General features: G+C 41.7%; 1 protein-coding gene across 2 annotated transcripts in view; it reads left to right on the top strand.

Moving 5' to 3' along the window:
* Positions 1-25,990, top strand: part of cpeb4b (cytoplasmic polyadenylation element binding protein 4b) — a 30,424-nt gene extending 4,434 nt beyond the window's left edge. The window contains exons 3-11 of one of the 2 annotated variants that reach the window (XM_035624904.2): positions 7,835-7,925; positions 12,451-12,501; positions 16,423-16,446; positions 17,472-17,642; positions 17,833-17,922; positions 18,289-18,407; positions 18,705-18,819; positions 19,399-19,580; positions 21,142-25,990. In XM_035624904.2, the coding sequence (XP_035480797.2) occupies positions 7,835-7,925; positions 12,451-12,501; positions 16,423-16,446; positions 17,472-17,642; positions 17,833-17,922; positions 18,289-18,407; positions 18,705-18,819; positions 19,399-19,580; positions 21,142-21,369 (1,071 nt within the window). In that variant the 3' untranslated portion in view covers positions 21,370-25,990. The remainder of the gene's footprint in view (positions 1-7,834; positions 7,926-12,450; positions 12,502-16,422; positions 16,447-17,471; positions 17,643-17,832; positions 17,923-18,288; positions 18,408-18,704; positions 18,820-19,398; positions 19,581-21,141) is intronic. The other variant, XM_047327377.1, reaches the window with a different exon arrangement.
* The last annotated feature ends 666 nt before the right edge of the window (positions 25,991-26,656 follow it).

Genomic DNA, 26,656 nt, shown 5'->3' with positions numbered 1-26,656 from the left:
TGGTTTGACCTTTTTCAGGTATTTGCTTATCTTGACTCGCAATTAATGACTCACAGCGAAAGGGAACGGCCAAACAGTGAAGGACTTTGTACCGACATGTCTTGACATGTCTCGAGTATTTTTTGCTGAATAAGTAGCAATGATTTCCTCAGAGCAACGATTCACCGGCAAATAACAGCCTAATTGCTTTTGCAAGTCATGGGGTGAAGATCGTATCTGATCCATTCTAGATCATTAGTCTCATCCTTATTAGTATTCTAAAGTCACATTGTGTGAACTTTGACAAGCAGTATATTTAGATATATTTTAGAAAATATGCAGCAGTAAATATCCGTAGATGCCAAGTAAAAGGGGTTATAGAAGCCGTCTAGCAGCACTTTGCTCCGTCACTTGCCCCCGTTTTATTAGAACTGTGATTCTGCATCCATTTTGAGAGCAGCGTCGAGTCCCTTCTCTTACATCCCCATATCAGATTTAAGCTGAAGCGAGCATTAGTGTAGCTACCGCAGTACTGTATGTGGCTCTTCCTTGTAGTTCAATCAGATCAGCTCAAGAAGCATTGTCCCTCTGCCTTCTCGATACTCCAAGGGCAGATAGAGGATGGGCGCACAATGGCCTCTCTCTCTCTCGCTCTCTCTCTCTCTTGCTCTCTCTCTCTCTCTGTGTGTTTTTAGTCTAGATCAGAAAACAACATGAACATCAATGCACATCTTTCTTAACATGTGTGTTAAGAAACATGCGCATTGTCACACAGAACTCCACCCTTATTCTTGCCCAGGACAGTTCCTCTCTGGAACCGCATCTGTGCATTTATATTGAGCAGTTGAGTTTAGCATAATTGCAAATGTTAACTCCCGTTCTAAATGTTTCCACCTCACTCTGTGCTCTCAAATGCGTTATCCCTATCGTTTCGCCTAGAGTATGTTCACATTTTTCCACTGACACCTGTTTAAATGTTTCAAATATTGACTCACATCGTATAATGCAACTGCTGGAAAGCATTCCCTGCGTATGCTTTGGAAATTAGGGTTTGGTCCAAACTAATGTGTTGTTTTAGCATGTAATAGAGGGATCCACTTATGAAGTGTATCAAATTATGAACAATATATCATGTGTATTTCTAAATCGCAAGAAGCCTATATTGTTCTAACTTTTCACCCGTAATTAAATCAAAAAATGTGTCCTTATTCTGGTGTGAACATATAGATCGTGTTGCAGCGTTGCAAGCCTTCACTGTGGAAACCACTGTTAAATTATTACACAGGCAAAGTGTCAGGTTTATTTTGTCAGACGCCTCCTCTGTAGTTCATTCTTGAAGATGTTTTTGCCGGTTGTGACATGAAATTTGACATATCTGTCTGACCAGTTGACTAGGGCCATTTCCTTTTCATTCACTTCCATTTCATTAACCATTGCTGAAGAAGTGCTGCAGTCAAAAAAAAAAAATCAGACCAATAGCTTTGCTCAGTGTTGCTTGTCAGTCTTTGTCAGAGATCACGCACCGTTCAGATGACTGATGAAACATGTTGCCTCACACAAGGCCCCCTCCAGGTTTGGTAGGTGAAATATCGTCGCTCCTGTAACTCTGCACTGAACACACCCCGTGAGGAACTGTTGTCACACTCCTCCAGTCGCCTGTTCCAACTGCCTCACATAGTTTCCATTTTATCACTGACAGAACAGATGAAGGATCAGTGGCCTCTGCTGTAGATTCCCCCATTGTTCTACTTAACACACAGCTCTACAGAGACAAATATCACTTCTCTGACATTTTCATCAAGATGCTGTTCAGTAGATATGAACGCACGTTAAACCAGCAGCATGTCACTGTGTTGCTGTGTTACAGTGGCTAGCTGCTAGAGCAAATATCCCTCTCTCTGCCCACTTTCATGGGGTTTGGCATTGTCGCAGGCCGTGCCGATGATTTGTGTGCAAATGTGTACTGTAAACGCAGAGACAATTTGGTGTGTGGCTGATCCAAAATGGTTTACGACGTTGTGGCATGCGAAATGTTCCAATACTATCGCTGTCGCTTGGCCAGTCGCTGTTTTAGAGCAGCTTTAGCATTTGGCGGTGGGCTCCTAACTGCAGTAATTAGCTTTAGACCAGAAATGTGTACTTTGTAATGCCAAGAAGCCAGTTTCCTAATCGGCGGATTGGGATTGGTAGATTTGGCCAGTGACCATGTCAGGACCTGCAGTGCCTGAAGGCGAGTAAGCCAGGACAGGATATTGTCTCAGTAAGCTTACCTGGGTAACTGTTGGTTACGGCTACATCCTCCTGCGTAGCTTAAATATACTGCAGACTCGAACAGCGCTGGTCCATAAAGATACGTTATTAAACCGTTTCTCCAGGTCTGTAGTGGAAACACCTGTTGTCTGACATGGTTCCAATTCTAATTGTCTCACATGCCAGCTAATCAGTAACCAAGTATCAGTTTGAAGAAAATGTAAGAAAACATGCTGCGATTGTCTCTCTGTCAGGCGTTCATCAAAAGCTCATGCATTCTTTGTATAGTCAGTCCTGCAAATGATGGATTATCGTCATGTGATTGGTCCGTGAAATAAGTGGGGAAGTTGTTGTTGAGCAACAGCTGAAACCAACGGTCCCATCAGCTGTCGGCTGGTGAAGAGACGCAGAAGCGGAATATTTCTGGGCAGTTTTGGTCGACATCTTGGCTCTGATGCTTGTATTGTGTATATGGACAGCTCTTTACCATCTCAGAAACCACAGCACGGGTCTAAAGAAGTGCCTCCACAATTAGATGTGATTTCGAGTCCTCCAGGGTGTGAACATGATTGTGTTGAGGCTGAGATGGTTCACTATATAATAAGCTTGACTCATTTCAGAGATCCTTCCTCCCCTTATTCACAACGTTTACACGCGCGGAAACTCTGAGCCATTAAGCTGTAGAAGCCTGACGTTTCAGCCATTACCTCTGGTCCTTGTGACAGTGGTGTTAAATGAGAGAAATGTTGTTTTTTTTTTAAAGACTAATGAGTGGCCCAAGCTGTGCTGGCATGCACATAATTCTGCTGCTGCTCATACAAGCCTCATTGTGCCCTTCTCACACCCTTGATGCTCTGAAAGAGCTGGACGCAGAGCTTGTGTGCATGGGTCCTAATTAGTCCCTGGTCCTGTGTCTTCTGCACGTGTCTCAACAAAGGTAGAAGACAAAGCAGAGTCCAAGTGGAAGTCATTTAGCCAAGCTCATAAAAGCTATAAAAGAGCCCGTTCAGTCGAATCCCCCGACCTCCGTCGCTCCTGTTACAGCCCAAATGTACACACCGTCCGTCCATTCAGCCAGCACTGGGTCGCAGGTTGTTTTTGTCACTTGGGGGTATTTAATGTCATAGCAGGCCTTTGAAATACTTAGACCAGGAAGAAACACTATCACAAGCATCAAAAGCTCAACCTGCTTCCCTTTCCTGCCCTCGTTTCTTTTCTTCTCCGTTCTGTTTTTTTTCTTCCTTTTCTCACTTTGCCTTGGGGGCTTCCTCTCTCCCCGTTGACTCAGGACGGTGATTAGAAGGCACAAGAATGAGGCGCTTTCCCGTCTCGTGAATGTTGGATCGATGTCGAAATAATCCACTCCTCGGAAAACCTCCGATATTCTCACGTCCTTTATCCCGCTGCTTCCACCTCACTTTCACCCTCGCTCGGCTTCCATTTTTCATTAACAGGCAGGTGACATGGAAGATTAATGTTGGAGTTAATCACCTACAGTATGCTCTATTTAATCATGCTTTGCTTCACTACCTGTCATCAAAATCTGTTGGAGGTTGTCCTCTCTGTTTTATGGTGCCTCAGATTAAAATCTGTCTGAAGTACCCAACTTGTTATTAATCTGTTTTGTTACTTTTAATTTTTTTTTTTAATTTTTTTTTTTTAGAGATAACAAATGTAGCTTTAAAATGTTCCGTATTGTTTCTACTTTTATAGAAAGAAACAAACTTAAGATTCCTGGAGCTTGGACGGAAGTATCTGTTATTCCAAATGACTAATTGAGAAAATGATAAAGAACATAATCTTAAGCCTTTTTCTTACTTCTCTTATCCACTGAGTATATGCTGCCTTTTTAAAATTATGATTTTTAATTCATGATGCATTTGTATTTGCGTAATCCAGGCACACTCAGATCAGTTCAGTGTACATTTGTTGAATCCGGGTCAACTATTAAAAAATGGCGACGGGACTTTTTCCGTTCACAGTCACAGTAAATGGGCATTTGTTTCACCTTTTCGATCATTTTAGCTTTAACCAGGCTGGTACTGTGCTTATGTTTCTGTTCATCTAGGTACACTGGGCTACATTTCACTGCTGCCTGTGTATAATGTTGTGCGTCATGCCATGTTTTTTTTCTATATTTATACCAATGACCTTGGGTTAATGTGGGCAAGGGTCCACAGATACACATTAACATGGACTACCCTGTAAATTGTGTCCGTCTTGGTTGTAGCTAATCTGTGTCTCTGTATGTGACAAGTGACCATGACAGTGTGTTTGTGTGTGTGTGTGTGTGTGTTTGTGTTTGTGTTTGTGTGTGTGTGTGTGTGTGTGTGTGTGTGTGTGTGTGTGTGTGTGTGTGTGTGTGTGTGTGTGTGTGTGTGTGTGTGTGTGTGTGTGTGTGTGTGTGTGTGTGTGTGTGTGTGTGTGTGTGTGTGTGTGTGTGTGTGTGTGTGTGTGTGTGTGTGTGTGTGTGTGTGTGAGAGAGAGAGAGAGAGAGAGAGTGTGAGAGAGTGTGTGAGAGAGTGTGTGAGAGAGTGTGTGTGCATTTGTACACGCCCCGCAATCTGTCGGGGATGAGTGCTTTGCTGGTCAGCTGGCCAGTTGAGTGAGTGAGTGAGTGAGTGAGTGAGTGAGTGAGTGAGTGAGTGAGTGAGTGAGTGAGTGAGTGAGTGAGTGAGTGAGTGAGTGAGTGAGTGAGTGAGTGAGTGAGTGAGTGAGTGAGAGAGAGAGAGAGAGAGAGAGAGAGAGAGAGAGAGAGAGAGAGAGAGAGAGAGAGAGAGAGAGAGAGAGAGAGAGAGAGAGAGAGAGAGAGAGAGAGAGAGAGAGAGAGAGAGAGAGAGAGAGAGAGAGAGAGAGAGAGAGAGAGAGAGAGAGAGAGAGAGAGAGAGAGAGAGAGAGAGAGAGAGAGAGAGAGAGAGAGAGAGAGAGAGAGAGAGAGAGAGAGAGTGAGTGAGTGAGATGCTCAAGTCTGATGATTAATCACCGTGTGCAACTCTGCAGGCTAATGCTTAGCAACTGCAGAGCACCGGCTAGGCCTCGAGCTCGCCATGCTCGGTCCAACCCAACCACAAAATGAATTCTCATTCTCCAGAAAAAACACATAATAGGATTATCCTGCAATACTACATCAGCCAAAATCAAACCTTACAGAGTGCATAAACTGACAACACAAACTGTAGAAATGCAGCAGATACTAGGAATACCGCAATTTGCTTCACGACTTTCCTGTGTGCATTTGATTTTGATTACGTTTTTCTGTGCTCGCCTTTGGCGTGATTGTACTCTAGTGCGGTATACCTGCCTCCGTTACCTGTCCCTCACTCCTTTCTGCTCAAATGTTTGGTTTATTTGACCTGGAGCAACGGCCTAAGCCCACATAAGATACTGAGGCGGATATGAGAAAATAGTAGACGCGCTCTGGCGTATTATCCCTGTGTTGATATTTGTTTTGAGGGAGAGTGATCACTGGGTGTGTTCTTGGACCATGCCATCACTGTCCTAGTATGTTCCTTTCAGTGTGGGAAATCTACTTTAGTGCTGGTAAAAAAAAATTAAAAAATTGGGGGCTGCAGCTGGGAAGTTTGGCTGTTTTGGCAGCAAGTGTACCGGACATCCAACCACATTCTCTGGCAGATGAGATAGCAAAAGAAGCTATTGAACTGTAGACACCACACTGAGTTCGATGCCTGGCACGGCATCGGTCACATGACTCACTGACGGGTCTGTTTTACTGATCCCTGCAGCGTTTGACCCCATGTTCCGTGGTGTAACGTATTATATGAGCCTTTTTGTTTTCCCCAGGTGGTTTTGATTTTAGACTGGTCTCCTCAGACTCTGGCCTAAAGGTTGTTGCGAGGGTGTGACCTGACCTGCTTGTTGGATAAACACTAGAGGTTAGGCCTAGATGCATTTGTTGCAAAGACAAAGCAAGTGCATAAAAGGAGTGACTGACTCTACCGATTCCAAACAGGTTACTTACAGGTTGACAGATACGGTAACTCTCCTTTGTGCAAGGCTTGTCCATTATCAGTCAGAAGTGATCACGCACTGTTTGGCGTCAGGGAGTTTTATCAGACTTATTCATTCGACACAAAGCTTCACATTTGATCCTGACTTTCTGTCGTGATTGTAGATTTGGGTTTTACTCCTCACACCTTACTTTAATTGGCAGGTTTTTGCTCACTGTCATGCTTTATTCCTCTTGTGTAGCGTCAACGTTTTAACTTGGGAGCCGCAGCTCACAGCCGTCCCTTTTCACTTTCTGTCTGCTTGAGATGGATGCAATTTCAAGAATGCTGCTCGGTAGACATCGGGACATGCCATGATCTAAATCTATATTTTGAAATGATCTAGACAAAATATATGATGCCGAAAAAGTTTAATTAAAGTTTAATTCAGTTGAGATCAGAGAGTTAAGAAAAAAAATCACATACTAACCATGGTTACATTTTTAAGCCAGAAGAGTCATTAGCTCTGTCTGATGTGAGATCTGTCACAGGAATGTGGAATAGACAACTAAAACTAAAATAAATGCATTTCCGCTTTTGAGGTGGCACACATTGGAGAATGACTAGAAAACTAATGGGGAAGAGACAGAGGAAGGGATGAGACAGAAAGACACATGACATTTAGCACAGGGCTTGATGCTGACTTGTTCCCCTCGAGCACGAGTTGAAAAAGTCGGGAGAACATAAAGAACTTTAATGAAAATTATTTATAATAATAATATTTGGACGCCTCCATGATAATTTAAAGTTGTTCCTGACACTAAAAAGTCTGCTCGGACACAGGATCTCACTGGTCCAGCAGCTGCTTCTTGTAAACGGGTCATCTGGTCCATTTTGAGCTCAGCCATTTGTCCATAGCAGGACTGGGATCAAATCGCTGCACTGCAGGCTGAATCTGTGGACAGCAATGGTTCAGCATACTTTTTCTTCACACATGCTCCTAAATACATTTAACAGTTCGCACATGTATTTTTAGTCATAAATGTGTGTTTCACTGTGTTTCCCAGCCCTGTAGCAGGTGGTAGGTGTAAACAATAAAGGGACAAATTTCGGCATCATTGTGTCTGTCTAAACTGGTTATTTAGGACAAAAGGAAAAACCAGAAGAGGTTTTCAGTTTTTTTTTGTTGTTTATTTGAGGTGGAGTCAAGCCAGAAGCCTTATCAGCATGGCACTTGGAGTATGTGCAAGGGTGTTTTGGTAAAGGCACATGTTGTTGGTGTATGCGCATATTTTGTGTATACACATAGAAGAAGTGTGTGTGTGTGTGTGTGTGTGTGTGTGTGTGTGTGTGTCTGTGTGTGTTTACACATGTTTGTGTGCATACAAACATTCGCAGCATGTGTGGAATGCCAGGATTGCCCTCGTTCAAGGTGACAAAAACCTTTTGCTCAAGAATCGGCTCGGCTACTGTTTTGGTCGTCTGTCGTGTCGTCTTACTGTCGTCTTTTATTAGTAAGATCGTCAACACAAACATGTGGAAAGGGGGAATGTGCTGTTGCCTACCATGAATTATTTAAAAAATGTAAGAAAAAAACCACATTTAAATGAAGTATAGAAAATTAAAAGGTGTTCCTCTTCTTTCCCTCCTCTCTTTAGGAACGCACCAGGTCGTTTGACAGCTTCAACATGAACACTCTGGAGAGCTCCCTGATTGACATCATGAGGGCCGAGCAGGACACTCTGAAAGGTGAATACGTCGGCAACATGAAACACTAAAGTAGTTTTACATACCGTTGAAACCAGAGACGTAGTTATTAGACTCTGACATCATGATGCACCATGGTAAAAAACAAAACAAAACATTGATTTCAATCACGGATGATCCAAACACATATCTATACTTGGACACTTACTTATTTTTTCAAAAAACCAAGACGGCACCGGTCAAATATTAAACTCGAGGCTTCAAAGCGGAAGCTCACAAACCGATAGTTGACATCACGTTGGGTTGCTATGTGTCAACTTCTTTAAATTAAATATAAGCTCCAAAATAATGATAAAGCCTTAAACAGTATGACAGAAAAATATAAACTATATTAAAATGACATAAATGTTAAAGATAAAGATGTCTGTCACAATTGCATCTCTTTGGATCTCGTAGGAGCGTTGCACTTAAATACAAGCTGGTAAAAGCTCCGCATTCGCTCTTAGTCACACACCTCAGTTTTTAGCAGAGAAACTTTGCTTGCTCCACACGTGGAGAAGTTGTGTCTTCTTCTGGTGTTGTGGTCAACAATAATTAGAAAGGTCAGGCTGTGCAGCACTTAGCTCACACATCTGTCCTCCTCCCTCCGCTACTTTCCTTCCTCTGTTTGAATTCACTCTCACAAACAAAAAATGTTTTTCTCACTTGTAAGTAAACTGTGAGTTTGCCTGAACGTGGTGCGACAAGTGTGACTTTTCAGGGGAAATGCTGAAAGAATACAGGGCTGACGGATGCTCAGGCTTTGTGTTTTAGAGGAGATTTATGTGAGAGATGGAAGGAATCTCATCCATCTTTACTGAAGTTGTTGGCCATCATTAGTTTCTAATGATAACAGATGCTGAGCCTCACATTTTGATGGATGCTAAGTTTTTTTTTTCCCCAAACACAATGACTGCCCCCCCCCCCCCAAAAAAAAAAGTTTGGCACAGCTTTCATATACAGAAATACACATTTCTGTTATCTGTAGTGTGACGTTGTGGTTGTTGAACATATTTTCGATAAAATAATAATAAGGAAGCATCTGGTGCGTTTGCAAACAGAGCTTATAAACTGATGTAGCCTACAACCTTCAAAATCGATTAGTTTCTTTAATTTCTAGGTGAATATAAAATCCTTTATTCACGGTCTTTGAAACTCTATACGGAGTTGATGATTACTAATGTTTGTTTCTACGGAATGAAACCATAAATAGTGAGTGTATGTGCTTGACAAGTCTAACGAAGAAAATCATCCAGTTGAAAATGAATTATTGATTAGCCAGTATCAGTTATTGGCCGAATGGTGTTGGGCAACACGGGTCAATGGTAAACCCAAAAATGGGTTACTGAATTGAGCAGGTAGCTGCCGTGTTCACACTAATTAAAGAGAAACGCCACTTAGGTGACACGAAGTATGGGTGACTGGTGGAGAGGGTGTAGCTCGTAGGAGTCGTTCTGGTAATGATCATTGCTTTGAAAGGAAACACATTTGATTTCTCAAGGGTGGGGTGTCGGAGCTTGATTGGCCACAGACTAGTTCAAGATGTCAGCCATATTTCTTATTAGTTTCCCCTCCTAATCCTGTAACCACCAATACGCAAGATGGCTTGTCACAATCTATCCGCGGGGCTTGGCACCAGAATGTGATTATCTTGTGTTTCTGTGTGAACTCAAACCTCAGTATGAAAGTTTTAAAATGGCCCCCTAAAACATTTTAGTTAATTATTACCTGTTAAATGATATCGCATGCATATGTTTCACAAAAAAAGATGTATCCATGTAAAACACACACACACCAGTTTCAGCACCAGAATAACATGTAGAGTAAAAAGTCAGAAATCCAGACACTTTACTATCGTTATTTCGGCCTCACCCCCTCCGGGCTCAGCCACATCCAGCTGTGATCTAATGTTCTGCTGTCAAACGTTAGTAAATGTTCCCTCAATATTAAGAGAGGAAAAATGAAGTTAACGCGTTTTTTTTGTTTCCTAGCTCTGACTGTGCTGGCACAAATTCCAGCAACTGTTAGATCTCGAGCTTGGCACCAGAAGACAAAACAAGTCTTTTCAATTGAGAACCACGAGCTTGAGTAAAAAGACAGACATCTCTGTGAATCATCATGATATTTTTTCCAACATTTCCTTCTATAATTCAACCAATACTTTATATTCTATCACGGCATGTTTGTCTTTCCTATCACTCCTCTTGTTTGACCTGCTTTTTCCTCCATCCTTCTTCCTCTTCAGATCTCTGCTCGTACAGTACCTCATTCTTTACTGCGTTCACATGATGCATCACGCCTGATCCCTTCCCAGATTCCTTTTTGTCCTGTAGCCCTTGGCGTGCTCCAAAATATACTATTTATTACTTGTTTTTCATAATTATAGTCCAGGCTTGGCAATGTAGTGTAGCGGTGACTTCAGTGAGTTCTTCTCTTTCCCCTCACAGCGAAGTAAAAAAGAAAGACATAATTACACCACATTTACTTTGAGCACTATCTTCTCCAGGCCAACTGACTCTTGCTCTATCCTTCTCTCTGTCACCCACACTCACACATACGTTACATGCACGCACACACAAATGTAATAAACACGGACAGCTTGAATAAACACACACACACACACACACTCACAAAGCACGTTTAGATGCACGTTAGCGAGCGCAAATTTCTCCTTCCAGCGGAACACACTGAACAAAGTGTGAGCGATGAAGCAAAGGGAACGGGCGAGACAAAATGTCTACAGTAGAAGTGGCTTTGAATCTCTTCCAGCATTGTCCTGACTGACAGAAAGGATCCCTCTGTTCAGCCACCACACACACACACACACAAACACACACATACATACAAACACACACACACACACACGCCGCAGTGTGTGCTTGTGCATGCATGTGCTTTAACTGCTACTGTACATGTATGCAGCCAGCAGCATACAAATAGGGTTCATCAAGCGGCCACACACAACCCTGCAGACACACACAGGGGTGTGGTGTGTTCTTATATGTGCCTGGACGCTGTTAAAGGCGTCTCGAAAGCCCAGAGTGTGTTGTCCTCTGTTCCAATGGACTTTGATTTTGGGTGATCAGCACATATGAATTAACGAAATTACAGAGGGAGATAAAGGGGTGAATTCTGCAGTGCACCCCCGTAGGAAATGAGCTTATGTGTTATGGACGTCACACAGATGGAGTGAATTGGGGGAATTGTATTTCGGATGGCCTCACTGCGATGAATGTGTCTTAATGTATGGAAATCTGCGGTATAGTATAGTAGCCACGGGTGGCCCGCCCTGGTTTTCTGTGCTCTGCGAGTCCCAGTTCTTCTGTATTATGCAGCACATCCACCGACTCTACTGTGGTGCTCAATAGACAAGGTGTGGGGGAGGGGCCAGCACATTTCCATGTGACCGAGGCACTGGAATGCACCAATCACAGGGCGGTCCGTGCCCGTACAACAATGGTTGTACTATTTCAGCTCTTTCATCTCATTATCCCTCTGCAGCAAGCGGGGCGTTGCGTAACTTTCGAAGCTTGTTTGGCATCATAACATGTATTTGTGTGGGTGCGGATATTTGTGTGTCTCTTTGTGTGTGTGTCTGTGTGTGTGTGTGTGTTTGGCTCAATGTAAAATGTATGATATTAGGCTCAAACGAGGAGAGAGAGAGGCGCAGTCAGGGAAATGGAGGTCGATGAGAGGGAGAGAGATTGTTGGTGTTCCACAGATGTCGTCTCTAATGAGATTGAAGTGGAAATTACACCGTATACTCTTGTGCATGTAGCCAGCCACCACAGCTAAAGCCTATTCTTTAACTTTCCCCTTTTGCTACACGCGTCTGTATAAGCCAGCTATTTAAAACTTAAAGGCCGTGCTTCTTTTTAACCTCCGCTAAAGGAGGTGATGGTTTCGTTGCCAGTTCTCTGTCTGTCTGGCTATACTGAACTTATTGTCATGACATTTTGCACTGGGTTGGGGCATGACCCGAGGAAGAAGCCATCACGTTTTTGGAGCAGATCCGGATAAACGGGCGGATCCAGGAATTTTTTTCTCTCTCCCTTCAACAAGGCGAGATAGGGCGTTAGCCTTGGTGGAGGTATGCACTCATTGTGCGTCCTACCTTGTGAAGTAGGACGCACTGAGAGAGTGCCCGTCAACAAAGTCCATCGGAGTTGTCAAGGTCAAAAAAGAACTTAAGCTCAATTCATATTGTTGGTGTTTCTACTTTGCTTCACACCGTTTGTGTTGGATCAATGTGGTTGCTGTCTTGTGATTCGTTTCATCACAGATAGGTTTCTGTTAAATATAAAAATGGACGAACAGAGTGTTCAAAACACGTTCTGGATATTTTCTGGAAGTGACGGAGTCAACAAAATACAAACGCTCCCAAACTGAAACAGATTATAATAAGGATTCAAAGTTGCTCACTCCATTCGTAAAAAGGACCTCAACAACTTTAATTAATTGGTTCCAAAAACTTCTCCCTCCATGTCCCATCATGTTTAACATCTGTGCTCTGTGTCTCCCTGTGCAGGTCGTCTAGGGTTCCCCCACCCAGGAGCGGACAACCCTCTGCCCCTCAATGGTATGTATGGAGACCGACTCAGCTTTTGAGGCTCCGCTAACATTACAAATGAGACAGTTAAAATCATAAATCATTAAAGAGTGTGTGTGTGTGCAACATTTTAATAGATGATAACTTTGACAAATTCCACTTAGAATGAATAGAAATCCTTTTAAACATAATTTGATTAAATGTCAAGCAGTAATGAAACCATAAATAATTCTTGACTTCTGTGTCTGGTGACTTTGGAATCCCTGTCTGCCTTTGAAAAATCCTCACTGTCCCTTCGCTTCGGGAATGTCATTACAAAATAAAATTGCAGCGTCCACACTCTCCCGATTTAAAAGTAGCTTTAACCCGACAAGAATCTTCAGTGATGACCTCTCACTCCGTTTTGTAAGATCTGTTTTCAGATCTCCCCCCTTTCATTTGACTGTAGATATTGCTTGTCCCTTAAACAAATACACGGATGAAGAGAGGAATGAGAGAGGATGAGTAGTTGGGGGAGAGGATGTGGAGATTTTTGATGCCAGGAAATAAGTAGCCGGATTTTTGAACAAGAAAGAAGAATGGCCTCAGGATGGGACTCACCGTATGTGCTCCGAAACCTTCTTGTCCCCCGAATTATGTCTTATTCTTTGAAATGGTAGTTTCTGTTTATATATTTTATATATTTTTGGGAGACATTTACTTTCATTTGTTAGAAACATGCTGACAAGAAATATTGTGGGGATGGTGATGATGATTCATACCAGGGATGTTGCGTTCATGGTGGTCTGCATCTTAGACCAATGGGCTCGGAAGGTCTTTTGTCTATTGTTATGTACTTTTGCCAACGTTTCTGAAAAATATGACGATGTAAATTTTTATGAGCACTGACTCTTTGAGCCCCGGTAGCGTTTCCTCATACGGTCATGTCGCACTAAATAAAATAATACTTTTTAAAATTGCATACAAATAACTCTGCCTCTCTAAAATGGTTGAAAAAACAATTTGGTTAATCCCCTTGGACACATGCGCTGCGGTTTCCACAACGGCAAGTTTAATGTTCAGCCACCTCTGCCGTGCCCTTGCCCAATCTCATCCCCTTTATCGTTGTGTAATTGTGTTGTTGTAGCTCTTGCCTTCTGGTCTTGGGGTCAGGATGTAAAACAGGAGAGGCCGGGTAGTTTCTTCACAAGATTGGCTGGGTCACATGGTGAGATCACATGGTCGGGAGCTGTCATCAGGCCCTGAAACAGATGGTGCCCTCGGATAGAGGGTTGCACACCATCTCTCTGTCTCTCTCTCTCTCTCTCTCTCTCTCTCTGTCTCTCTCTCTCTCTCTCTCTCTCTCTCTCTCTCTCTCTCTCTCTCTCTCTCTCTCTCTCTCTCTCTCTCTCATATATAAGCATTCACAGATTGTTCCCCATTCCCTTGATCTCTCTCGCTCACTCTCATTTTCTCTCACCCCCACATAGCTTTTTATCAGCTTGTTTCTTCATCTCTTCCAATCTATTTTCTCTCTCTCAAGCGCGCACACACACACACACACACACACACACACACACACACACACACACACACACACACACACACACACACACACGTCTTTTTATAGCACCCTCTGCTCCCTTTCAATCTGCTTTCCTGTCTCTTTCTGTCCGTCCTCTCTCTCTCTCTCTCTCGGTTTGACCTCCCCCTCCAGAGTTAATGTCCATCTGGGCTGGAGAGTCCACCGAGAGAGCCGAGGATTATTGCTTGTGTGTACTGGCCAGTTCTTCATCCCCTCCATGTTCTTACACTTTTAGCAGGGTCGATGCTTTAGTCTCTCCAGTGTCCGCATTTTAATGCATTTCACCTCAGCCCTGTGCAAAGAAAAAAGAAAAGAAGGAAGAGTTCGTAAGAAAGAATGTCTTCCTGTGTACACCACATTGTGACTGGAAGGACCTGTTGGATGGGTGATAGACATTAAAAAAAAAAAAAAAAATAGAGTTGGATCTCTGCATTAATTAAAGAAAATAAAATGTCTGCTTTGATAGCTCCTGGCTGGAAAAGTTGCACCTCAATGTGTTGTCGTGGTTTGTAAGACCTTGTAAAGGAAAAGCCATTGTTCCCACCCTCCTGCTGACCAATGGCTTTCCTCAGTCTTGATAGTCAGATGCTGTGGTGTTCAATCAAACTTTTGGGTCGTGCACGTGTGTGAGCCTGGCCCTCTCTCGCTTCTTGATGCCGCCATCCTTGGGCAGTGGAGGCTTTGACGGTAACCGCTCGCCTCCATAGATGCTTTGTGTTCAGGCTTTTAGTAGAACTGAACTTTAACTGTAAGCGCAGTGAATCACACAATCGCGACATGGCAGCTGCCGTGTTATTGCTTCTGTCAGTTTCATTATGGTTATTGTTGGATTATAGCGGCTGAGTCTGCCGTTATCCCGGGCTGCTCATAATCTCGCCGAATTTCGAAATGCAGATGTTCGTGCTGCTCGAAGATTTCACTGAAGCGGACTGTCTTACTTATCTTATCGATTACCTGCGGTGTGCCTCAGGGCTCAGGCCTGGGTTCATTTCTTCTTTCTCTTCTCCTTTTTCCCTTAACATGTTCAAATGCCGGTACATCTCCCCCTGTTGTGCACGATGGTACACAGTTTGTAAATTAATCTGAATTAACTGGATAAGTTGCACAACTGTTTAGCCAATGTCATTTACACTACGAGTTGTTGATCTTGTGATTGGCCCTGAATAATGCATGCCTCACGTTTTTGCATTTCCTCTGCAATGCCCTACGTACGGGACATTGTCTCTCAAATTCAGCACATTAAAATAGCATTACCAAAATTTGAAAGAAGGTTTAGATGTATAAATATTTTCCGTAAATTTGGAGTGACTATGCAAATACGTCAAGGCTGTTAAAAAAAGCTTCTTCTCTGTCGTTTGCTCTCCGTTCGCTGTATGTTAGGAATTGTTTTTTGCTCGAGTCAGGAGCCTCGTGGCTATTTCTTATTTTGCGGGGAGGGTTAAGGTTACTGTGCTATTTCTGTCAAGGTTACCAGGGTTCAGAGTGGCCTGCTGCGGGGAGCTCAGATCCGCAAAGTCACAGCATAACATTTTTTTTAATCTCCTCTGAAAACATCTTTCTACTTCATTTAATTTCGTCTGTCTGTTGCCTTGTCTCATTTTCTTATCCCGATGCCTTTTTGTTGCTACATGGATTATTATATTTATTGTCATTAGCATTTTACTGAGCTTTGTAACACTGATCTCTCCTTTGTCCTTTTCTTTCTTCTAATTGTGCATTTTATCTCTTTTGAGAATGAAGCAACTTAGTTTTGTATGTTTTATTTTATGTATTACTAGGTATAACTATTTGTTATACATCCCTTGAGTTGGTTAAAATGGATTACGGGTATTTAAGATGGCAACTCTGTTTTTATCAGAAGCACAAGAGCCCTGTGCTGGATTTGTCACCGTGGCTGATAAAAATCCTTTAACGGGAGCTTTTATAGACGTGGATCTTCTCTCCTTCCAAACCTTCTGTGATCTTTTGTTGAGCCAGCACCCATCAAAATGTTTTTACTGGAGGTTTCTTCTTCTTTTCACTTTCGGGGGGGGGGGGGGGCATAAAGCGCAAGGTGCAAAGAGTCCATTTAGAAGCATCGCATCCCTTTTTTTATTTAAATGTAGTATGATGATTGTGTCATTCACCGAAATGTTGTCCCACAGATATTCCCCTATTCAAAGAAACTGTACTTAAACTTTACACTCTAGTATCAGTAAAGCAATATGTTGACTGTTGTTGCACATACTGATTATGATTCATGGCTGATTGATAAAACTGAGGGCCGGTGGGAAATGGAACCTCGCCCAGCTGTTGTGACCCATCTGGCACTTTTATTGGCATATTGTATTATTGTACATCTTCAATAACTATCCTCTCCTTCTGATTTGTCCTTATTCCGGATGCAGCCAGGAATTATAGCAGGAGACGAGGTAACATATAATATGGATATATATTATGTCTACTTGTTTGGATATTTTTGACTAATTTTGTCATTTTCAACTATTGATTGCAGGGAATCTGGTTTTGTTGTGCATAATCTCATATCAATTTTGAATGGCCCTGTTCTCTGTTTCTGTACAGTGACGTTAGTGTGCATGATTGTGTCGAGCCTTTTCACGATTACGTGAAATTATCTCCTGCATCTTTCATCCTTTGGTTTGTTTCTCTCATTCTGCTTGAGTCATTTTTCACACACACACACACACACACACACACACACACACACACATTAAGCTGAAAATTAAAGAGGCACATAAAGTGTAGAATATGATTTACATACATGGCTGAACAAACACACACACACACACACACACTGTAAGCTGAGGCTAACTCCCTTGCATAAATCTTTATAAAGCAGCTCAGAGCGGGTTGTTTGGGAGCAGGAACAGGCCTCGGAGGGCTTAACCTCCACACACGCACACACACTCCACTGTGAAACTATTAAGACCTGCTCACTGAGAGGACAACTGTGTTGGTTCAGTTCTCTACTAAAGGTGCAGTTGTTACACATATGTGAGTCTTGTGAACAAACTAATATTCAAGAATAGTATTTAGTATAATATGTAAATTTTTTTGTACTTTTTGTTTTCCGATCACTCGCAATTGTTTTGCATGTGAAACTTTCCAAATTCAAATTTCTCCTTGCCACATTACAGCAATGTCAATATTTGTTTCTCCTTTGTTGCTCTGCACTCTGGTATCAAAGCCTCACTCATCATGTGTAATGTGCCTCACATGCTACAAACGTACAAATATATACGATTAGCGATATTGGTGAAGAAAAATCGAAAGGAAACGCTTTGCCTCTTCCCCCCTCGCACCCATCACCGTTGCACAGGTGTCATTAATGCCCCTAGTGTTACATTGACGACAGCAGCCCCACCACTACCTTCTCTCCTAGAGTTCTCTCCTCGGGAAATCAACCCTCTCCTGCGCTCCCTCCTCTCATTTTTAGGCCACTCCTCTCTCTTCCCCATGGAGGACGGTTTCCCAGACGACGAGCGCGGTGACCAGGGTCTTGCGGGCCTCGGATCCCCACACTGCTTCCCACACCAGAACGGAGAGCGGGTCGAACGCTACTCGCGCAAGGTCTTTGTCGGAGGACTACCCCCAGATATAGATGAAGGTAAAGTAAATGACAATCAGAGGGATTTAAGTCATTGTTATTAACGATTTAAACAAAGGAAGAGAAATGTACGCTGCAGGACATCTTCAAATTTAACTTGACACAAGTATCTTACTCTTTATTGAATATTGAATATGGGGTGGGACTTTTCCTAAAAATCCCCTTCTTGTGTCTGTCTGCTTAATTTCAGATGAGATTACAGCCAGTTTCCGGCGTTTTGGACACCTGTTTGTGGACTGGCCCCACAAAGCTGAGAGCAAATCCTATTTTCCACCCAAAGGTATGTGAAATTGTCAAAAAATTATGAAGAGAAAAAAAACAAAGCATTGTCACAGCTTCTTCGTCGTGTCTTGTAACTGCCAAACATTACAAGACAAGTGGGGGGGGGGGGGGGGGGGGGGCAGATCTGTTAGATTATATGCCGTCATCAATTTCTGTGCATCTGTTCAGTCTGGTTTTGGCTGTTATCTGAGGCGTTTGTTAACTGTATCTGGGCGGTTTTGTCTGTTTGTGAAAGCTTTTGGCATCATTCTGTGACAGCAGAACTTCGTGATCAGACATCAGTCTCACTAATCAGTGCACAAATATCCAACATGATTCTTCTGGTCCCCAGCAGAATGAATGAAAAAAATGTTTTTCCCCGTAGGCTACGCCTTCCTGCTGTTCCAGGATGAGAGCTCAGTGCAGGCTTTGATCGATGCCTGCATTGAGGAGGATGGCAAGCTGTACCTCTGTGTGTCCAGCCCCACCATCAAAGACAAGCCAGTCAGTGGAAATACATTCACACACACAGACACACACAGACACACACACACACACACACACACACACACACACACACACACACACACACACACACACACACACACACACACACACACACACACAGACACACACACACACACACACACACACAGACACACACACACACACACACACACACACACACACACACACACACACACACACACTGCTAACACCTCTGAACTTGTGCTTATGACCTTCACTCCACTTCAGTGCTGTTTATTTCCGGAGCTGAAACCTGTTTTGTGTGTGTGACAGGTCCAGATCCGCCCGTGGAACCTGAACGACAGCGATTTCGTGATGGACGGATCTCAGCCTCTGGACCCGAGGAAAACCATCTTTGTGGGAGGTGTCCCTCGTCCGCTCCGTGCAGGTACCCGACATTTTTCTGTTGCTGTTTTTGTACAGAAGACTTAACAAAGAAGCTGCTGTCTGATCAACTTGTGTTCATAATAAACATTACATGTGCGAGAGGGATAGAAATAAACAAGTGGCTGACCTACACGGCTCCTAACAGGAAGCTGTCCGAGGTGTGCCGAGCTGTGTGTTATATTAAATTCCTCTTTATCTTCTGTTATGCGAAATATTATGGTCTAAATTTACATATACATTTTGGTTATTCCCACACATTTTGAATATTAAGCTGCTGTTAAGAAAAAAAACTGTAAATAATTAATTTGTTGGAATTTATTGCAGCCATTTTATCAGCTGAGCTCGGTGCACCGCCCTCATATTTCCCCCATCAAACAGCCCTCATCAGCTTAGTGTGTTTGTGTTCATTGGCTACATGGTTATGAGTTTGTTTGTGTGTGCACACGCAATTTGTTCAATTTCGCCAGAAGGATTGTTGTTGCGTTCATGTCTTTTCCCCTCTGTGCATTAATCTTGTTTTTTTCTGAATATTTTACTCATTTAGTTCTGTGTTTTTTTTCCTTCTCTCTCTCCTGTGCAGTGGAGCTGGCCATGATCATGGACCGCCTGTACGGAGGAGTTTGCTACGCAGGCATCGACACAGACCCCGAGCTGAAGTACCCCAAGGGAGCGGGGCGGGTCGCCTTCTCTAATCAGCAGAGCTACATTGCTGCTATCAGTGCTCGCTTTGTACAGCTGCAGCATGGAGAAATCGATAAACGGGTGAGCTGAGAGAAAATAGCTCAGTGTTGGTTTTTTTTCCAGTCCCCTTCTTTCTTCATTTGTCTCCCCACGCTGTTTCTCTCAAATTGCTTTTGAGAATCTAATGTCTCTCCATCCTCATTTATTTTTATCTAACCTATCTGCAGCGCTCGGTAGTTTGGATGAGCACGCACGCACGAGAGGAAAACTTAATAGGAACTGACGCCGTTGTTAGTGACACAGGAGAACAAAGATTCATTTAAAAGAGTCGATGAAGGATGGTTGTTGAGAACAGCACTGAAGTCAAGGAGAGATTTGTTTGATTACTTTTTGGCGTCATGGCAGATTTTTCCAGAAGACCACTGCTGCAACATTAGAAGCTATTGTATCATATGGCTACAGTATGTTGCTACCGCTGCTCTGTAGCAACCTGTCCAGTGCCTTTTTCACCGCAGAAATATTGACTTGTAATAAGCTGTTTTCAGATATGAAAATCTGGAAAATGGCTCTTGTCTCCAAATAGATTTCTAGCAGGCTAAATATCTAGATGAGTCAGCGACAACTACAGCCAATCGGCGAACAGGACAGTGTAAGATAAAGAAGAAGGAAAATGTAATTTGTGAGCATGATGACGCAGAAGAGCAGGATGATCATTCGGAATCATTTGAATGGTCACCTATTAGGCAAATATTCTCACTAATAATATTTATGTGTCTGTGGAGAGTTGCGTAATTATATCTCAATTTGTGTGTGAGTAATCCGGTTTGTAAATGTGTAAAATATTCTGTGAATGCCTTCAGGAATCTGCAAATCAGCTGCAAGGTTTTTTTTTTCCAAGACTAGTCGGGGGTTTCTCCCGGTGAAATATTTTTTAGTGTGTTACCCCCGGTCGTGTAGTATGAACTCACAACTACTGCACGACTCCCAATCACAAGACAATGAGTTGTGTAAGTGTGAACTGCACAGAGATCTGACAACTTTGAAACTAGTGCTGCAACAGTTAATCGATTAATCGATTAGTAATGGACTACTAAATTAATCGCCAACTATTTTGATAATTGATTAATCGGTTGAAGTAGTTTTAATGGGTAGGAGAAGCCAAAATTCTCTGATTTCAGCTTCTAAAATGTGAATATTTTCTTGTTTCTTTGCTCCTCTGTGAAAGTAAACTGAACATCTTTGGTGTGTGGACAAAACAAAACATCATCGTGGGGTTTGGGGAAACACGATCAACATTTTTCACCATTTTATGACATTTTATGGACCAAACAACTAATCGATTAATCAATAAAATAATCGACAGATCAATCGATAATGAAAATAATCATTCGTTACAGCCCTATTCGAAACTATGTTCTATTGCACCAAATACAAAACATATTACATGTTACATTTTACAAATAAAATGGTTTTCAGATTGATTTTCTTCCTTCCAGGCAGCCATGTGTCTCATTTCCTACGAGTGCATATGCTGAACAACATCTTGAGACGTGGAATTAAATAACTTGAGGATACAGAAGGGGCGGGGGACGTTAAAGATAATAACACCGGCTGATGAAATCATTTCCGCGTCTGCTTGCAGGTGGAAGTGAAGCCATACGTGCTGGATGACCAGCTGTGCGACGAGTGCCAGGGAACTCGCTGCGGCGGGAAGTTTGCGCCGTTCTTCTGCGCCAACGTCACCTGCCTGCAGTACTACTGCGAGTACTGCTGGGCGGCCATCCACTCGCGCGCCGGACGGGAGTTTCACAAGCCCCTGGTGAAGGAGGGCGGAGACCGTCCCCGTCACATCTCCTTCCGCTGGAACTGAGCGAGACGACGGAGAGGCAACAGGGGAGCAGGAGGGCAGGTAGTGCAGGAGTCGCAAATCGTTGTACAAATAAATGCACTTTTCTGTTGCTGGTTCCTTTTCGCTCTTAATTTCACCAAACCTTTTTTTTCTTCTCATTTCTCTTTTTTTTAAGTTAATATATATCTATATTTTGAAGATAGAAAAGAAAAACTGGAATTATATCCAAATATGTCCAGCAAGGAAAAAAAGATGTGTAACATCTGTTTTATTTATGCGTTTGATTTTTTGAAATATTTTTATTAGTTCTCAGAAAAAAAATACATATATAGGAAAGTTTGAGGTGTGATATGGTACTCTGCTATTCAATTGGCATATTTTTTTTTTTTTTGTTGTTTTTTTCCTAAACGATGTATTTGATTTTGATACGAGATGTCCCGAAACAAATACTCTTCATGTGACATTTGGTTCTTCTGTAGCAGAGCTGTGGCTTTTTGTTTTGTATCGAGTCTCCAGTGTGCTGTTGAAGCAGCGTCTCATTGGCTGTTTGTTTCCGAGAGGTGCGATTTAAGTTTTCTATTGATACAAGAGGCTCCAGAGCAAATGTGAATTGAAAAAGGTGTTGCTAAAGAAGAGTGCACTTATTTCCAATTTGAGGAGTGCAGAGACCCTTAGTTGTTAACCAAAGCTGAATCTCAATTAACTTTGAAAAAAAAGAAAAATGGAGAGGGGCCCACTGCAGAAAGAATTTCTTTTTTCTTTTTCCCTCCCCAGATCTAACATTTTTTGAACCTCTCTTTTTATGATTTCCAAGTCCATACAAATATTTTGAAGTTACTTGAAGAAGAAAAGAAAATCCACAGCAAAATTTTAGCAACACACATTTGGGTTTTGATCTCCATTTTGACATGCAAAAACTAATACCTCAATCTCAGCTGCTAATGTGCCGAATACAGGTTAAGAAATAACGAACGAAAGAATGAAAGAAAGAAAGAAAGCATCTTCACCTGCTGCTGTTCTCTTTTCCTTAGAACTGTAATCAAAGGGAAGTGATGCAACAGGCAGCGTGATGTGACTGGTACAGTTTTGTACTCACTCGCTTCATCACCTCCTTATTTTTGTAATCAAACCCAGGGTTGTGCTAGGGACAGAGCAGAGCATCGTACAGTATCCGGCGTACCGGGGGGGAATGTATGACGTTGTGAGGCTACAGGAGAGACGGATAAAATCAGCCCCGCTCCCCCTCCTCGTGTCCGCCTGTGGCCTCTGCTGCTAAGCTAGCGGGCTAACGGAGGGTAGGGCCTCATTCGCGGATCAAAACCCACTTTCTGTGTCTGCACACAGTGGAGCTTGGATACAGATCTTTCAGGACTGAGGTTAAGGCAACTCCTCGAGAAAGGCCGGTCAAGCGGCCGCCTTTTATTGCAGTTTTCATGGGGGCGGGCTACCGCCAAAAAACGGCAGCTGCCTCCGTTTGTTTTTGTTTTGTTTTGTTTTGAAAATCCATTTGTGCAATTCTCCCAAGTCTTTGATGGAAAGAAATCAACTTTGCATCCAACATCCAGTCAGCTGCACTTATTTTAACAGAAGCAATTAAAATGTCAGATTTTTCAAAATCGTCAGCGCACATTTGTTTCATGGAGGGATCTGGCCTCTCGGCGAACCCTCCGTCCTTTTCTCCTGCCAAGTTAATCCAACTCAGCATACAGTGTTTTTGAAGCATAAATGAAGATAGTCTGTGCAGTGTGCTCTACTACTACACACTCGTGTGACCCACATGCAGTTTTGCTCCAGTTAACTAGATTGCAGGTCCAGTCGGTTGTGCCCAGTGGCTTTTGGGAACCAAAGATGGCTGTGAGGTAGTGGGTCATACTGTAGCTCATGTCTGTCAGAGTTTTATTCTTGTTTTTCTTTTTCTTTTCCCTCAAAAGAGGCTTTTTCATTTGAACCTTTTCAACAAAAATCTGTCACGACCCAGTTTTACCCAACTGTCAAGCCCTGATGACATCCAGCAAACCAAAGATTGGCCTTGAACATTATATATTTATATAGATATAGATATATCTATATCTATATCTATATCTATATATTAGTAAACATATGTATTTTACAGTGCAGACAAAAACCCATTAGAACACCAGTGGAAAAACAACAGGGCTTGCAGACACACACACATAAACACACACACATAAGGCCTCACATTCTCCATAGCTCAAAATGGAGGTGCACACACACACACACACGTTCTTTTTATTTCAAATAGGTCTGCATGTTCGGGAAAATTCTAACATCAAGCGCACATTCGCACAGCAAAAGTAAAAAACGAATCCTCACGTCTGTTCGACACTTTAGGTCGCTCAGTGGCATCCTACTAGCCGAGCATTTTAAATATGTCAGGGAGTTTAGAACAGTAACTTGATTACACACACACACACACACACACACACACACACACACACACACACTAGTGAGAATCCTCATATCGGCGTGGTGTCGTCGCACCAGTTTTGCACCCTGGACATTAGTTTTGTGGGTGTGGTGGGTGAGCATTTTAGAAGTTAAAACACTTTGTGAAGAATTTGCTGTTAAATGAGATGAAAAAAAAAGATTATTTTATACATGGCCTGCTGATTTTTGGTACAGTGTTTTCTAGCTAAATTATTTTGTCATGCACATATAAACATTTATTATGCACTACTTTTCTAAATATTTTTTCTTTTTCCAACAGTCATTTTAGGCACATTTTTCACAAATGGGGAAACTCCTTTTTGCAATACCTCAATTTTTCACATTGTGAAAGGTAGCTTTTGTACTTTTGTTACTGAGAGATCTGCATATATGGAAATGTTCATTTTAAGAAAAAAAAAAGTTGAGTGATTTCAATATATATTATTTTCAATTATGCTTTTTATACATTTCAGTGCTGAGGAATCTTTACAACTAAGTGCGCACTTGTGTTGATGCGACTTCAGATCTGCAGAGGAGAGACCAAAGTGTATTTGCTGTCTTGGTCTTAGCTTTTTCGTACACTAGATGTTTCCAGTCAATCTGGTCAATAACAGCATGGCTAGAAAAAAAAAATTTAAACAAGTTGTAATTTGAAAATTGATGTTAATGTCTAAACATGGCTATACTAGTTGGAAATGGTAACTTCTGTCTTGGTTTCCTCTCCATAGATGGAGCATAACTTATTATAAGGAGAATGCAAATTTGGTTCATGCACTAACGCTGAACCTCGTATCACAAAGGATGGATGTTTGGTGTTTAGATATTTTAATATTTGAAAAAAAAGTATATATATATAAATATATTCTTGAACTTGCCAACTAGCACCTATTGTAATCCGTAGCATGCATGACGAAAAAAAAGAAGAGAAAATGACAAGTACATGAATTAGCTATTAAAATTAATTGTTGTGGTGTGCACCAAATGTTTCTCAACTATTAAGTTGTTAAGGACACCCCAGACCCACTCTCACCTCACCTCCCCCGCCTCCCCCCGACCCCCCTCCCACATGTGTTTTCCTCCTTCACTTCCCCCCCCCCCATTCGCAGACCTCTGCAGGATGCACACGACAGAGATAAATATGAGACGAGAAACAAGACAGAATCTCACTTTGAATCGATTTTTGGGAGTGCATGACCTTGAGCATCCTTTCTAGAACACTGTTGAAAAAGACTTGAGAACTCATCCCCGCCGTCTGTCGAGGTGATCTTATAATAGACCTATCTGGAGGAAGGGGAGCTTAAAGACTTGAATGTGGTAAATGTTGCAAGTTAACTTCAAGTTGTTATGTGCAATACTTCTTTTGAACCTTTTTCCAGATAAAGACTCTTTGCAATGTAATTCTTTAATGCCATTTTTAATTGCAGACATTTAATTAAAAGAAGATGTTAATATGTTTTTCACAGTCATTTTCTACTGTTATTGTAATCCTTTTCATGCTGGTGTTTGTAAAAAAGAAAAGAAATCAAACTATTTGTACTAATATAAATAATTGAAGTTATTTTTAAAACATTAAAGGTTTTGTGCTCATTTGCTTATTTTTTTTGTTTATTTTAAGCTACTGTGATTGATTGCATTGTAATTATTAGGTCAACAATGTATTTAGCTGTTTATTGGTATATTTTTAATTGGAATGTATAATTGATTTTTATAATTTTGATCAGATTTTTGTTATATTTTTGAGGTGAAGCTTTTAATATGTTAAAGTGTCTAGTTTTTACTAATTGCTATATTGTGCTCCACAATATATGGTTCACATTTTCTGAAGGAAAATAAATATTTAAATATTTGTCTGTTAATGATGTTACTTAATGGCAAGATTTCAATAGTTTTTAACTGTGTTTGGGAAGGTTGTTGTATTTATTAATAGCATTTTTTTACTTAAGATATCACCTTAATTTTTATTGTCATTTCACTTTATAAGTTCCTATTTTTGTATTTTCCTTTCTAATTAAGTTATGTAATACGGATATGTCCATATTTCTAGGAGTTGGTCTGTAGAAGTGCTAGTGAAACGAAAAAGAAAAATCTAATGTTATTTAATTGTTTGCAGCCAACTATTTATAACAGTATGCATAATTTTTAAATATTTGTAATGTGAAAAGTTGAATGAAATAAATCTTAACTGTGATGAAAACATGTGCTTCGTGTCCTTATTTGTGTTCAGTCTTGGACGTTTGATGTTGATATATGATGATCTCCCAAACTGCTACCTTATCCACATTTACCTCCAACAAGGAAGTTAAGATTCCACACCTGTCTGTTGTTTGTTTGTTAGCAGGATAAAGCAAAAACTACCAAACTGGAGTGGGAACCACAGACTTCATATAAAGTGGACGTGGTCAGCGGCTCCGTTAAGTGAAGCCGATGCACAAGTGCCTGAAAGCCTGTATTCTCTGGAATGACCAACAGAGGGCGACTCCACTGGCTGCAAAAATAAGTTAGTATCTACAGAAGTCCACTTCTCACTAGATTTATAACATTTTTCCTTAGGAATTTATGGTCTCGGCCTTTAGTGTCAAGTCTTTTTCAATACAGCATGATGTTGATTTAGTAAATTATGGTTCCATTTAGAGTCAAACAGATGATATATCACGGTATCAATTTGGACAATTGTTGGACAATCAGGAATGTTGAGGGGTCAAAATCCATGTTTCTCAAAAAAAAAAAAAAAACGGGGGGGTTAGGATAAAATAAAATTAAATAAATTATGTTGGTTCCCTGTAGAGCCTCCAACAGCCGCCACTTGTTTAAACTGGCTCACATTCAGGTGTTTGGTAACTCATTATAGAGAAACTTAGCA

Source organism: Scophthalmus maximus, chromosome 2, assembly GCF_022379125.1.
Source record: "Scophthalmus maximus strain ysfricsl-2021 chromosome 2, ASM2237912v1, whole genome shotgun sequence".
In the NCBI taxonomy this organism is placed as follows: Eukaryota; Metazoa; Chordata; class Actinopteri; order Pleuronectiformes; family Scophthalmidae; genus Scophthalmus; species Scophthalmus maximus.
Note: the sequence above shows the minus strand (reverse complement) of the source record. Positions and strands in the feature narration are given on the sequence as shown.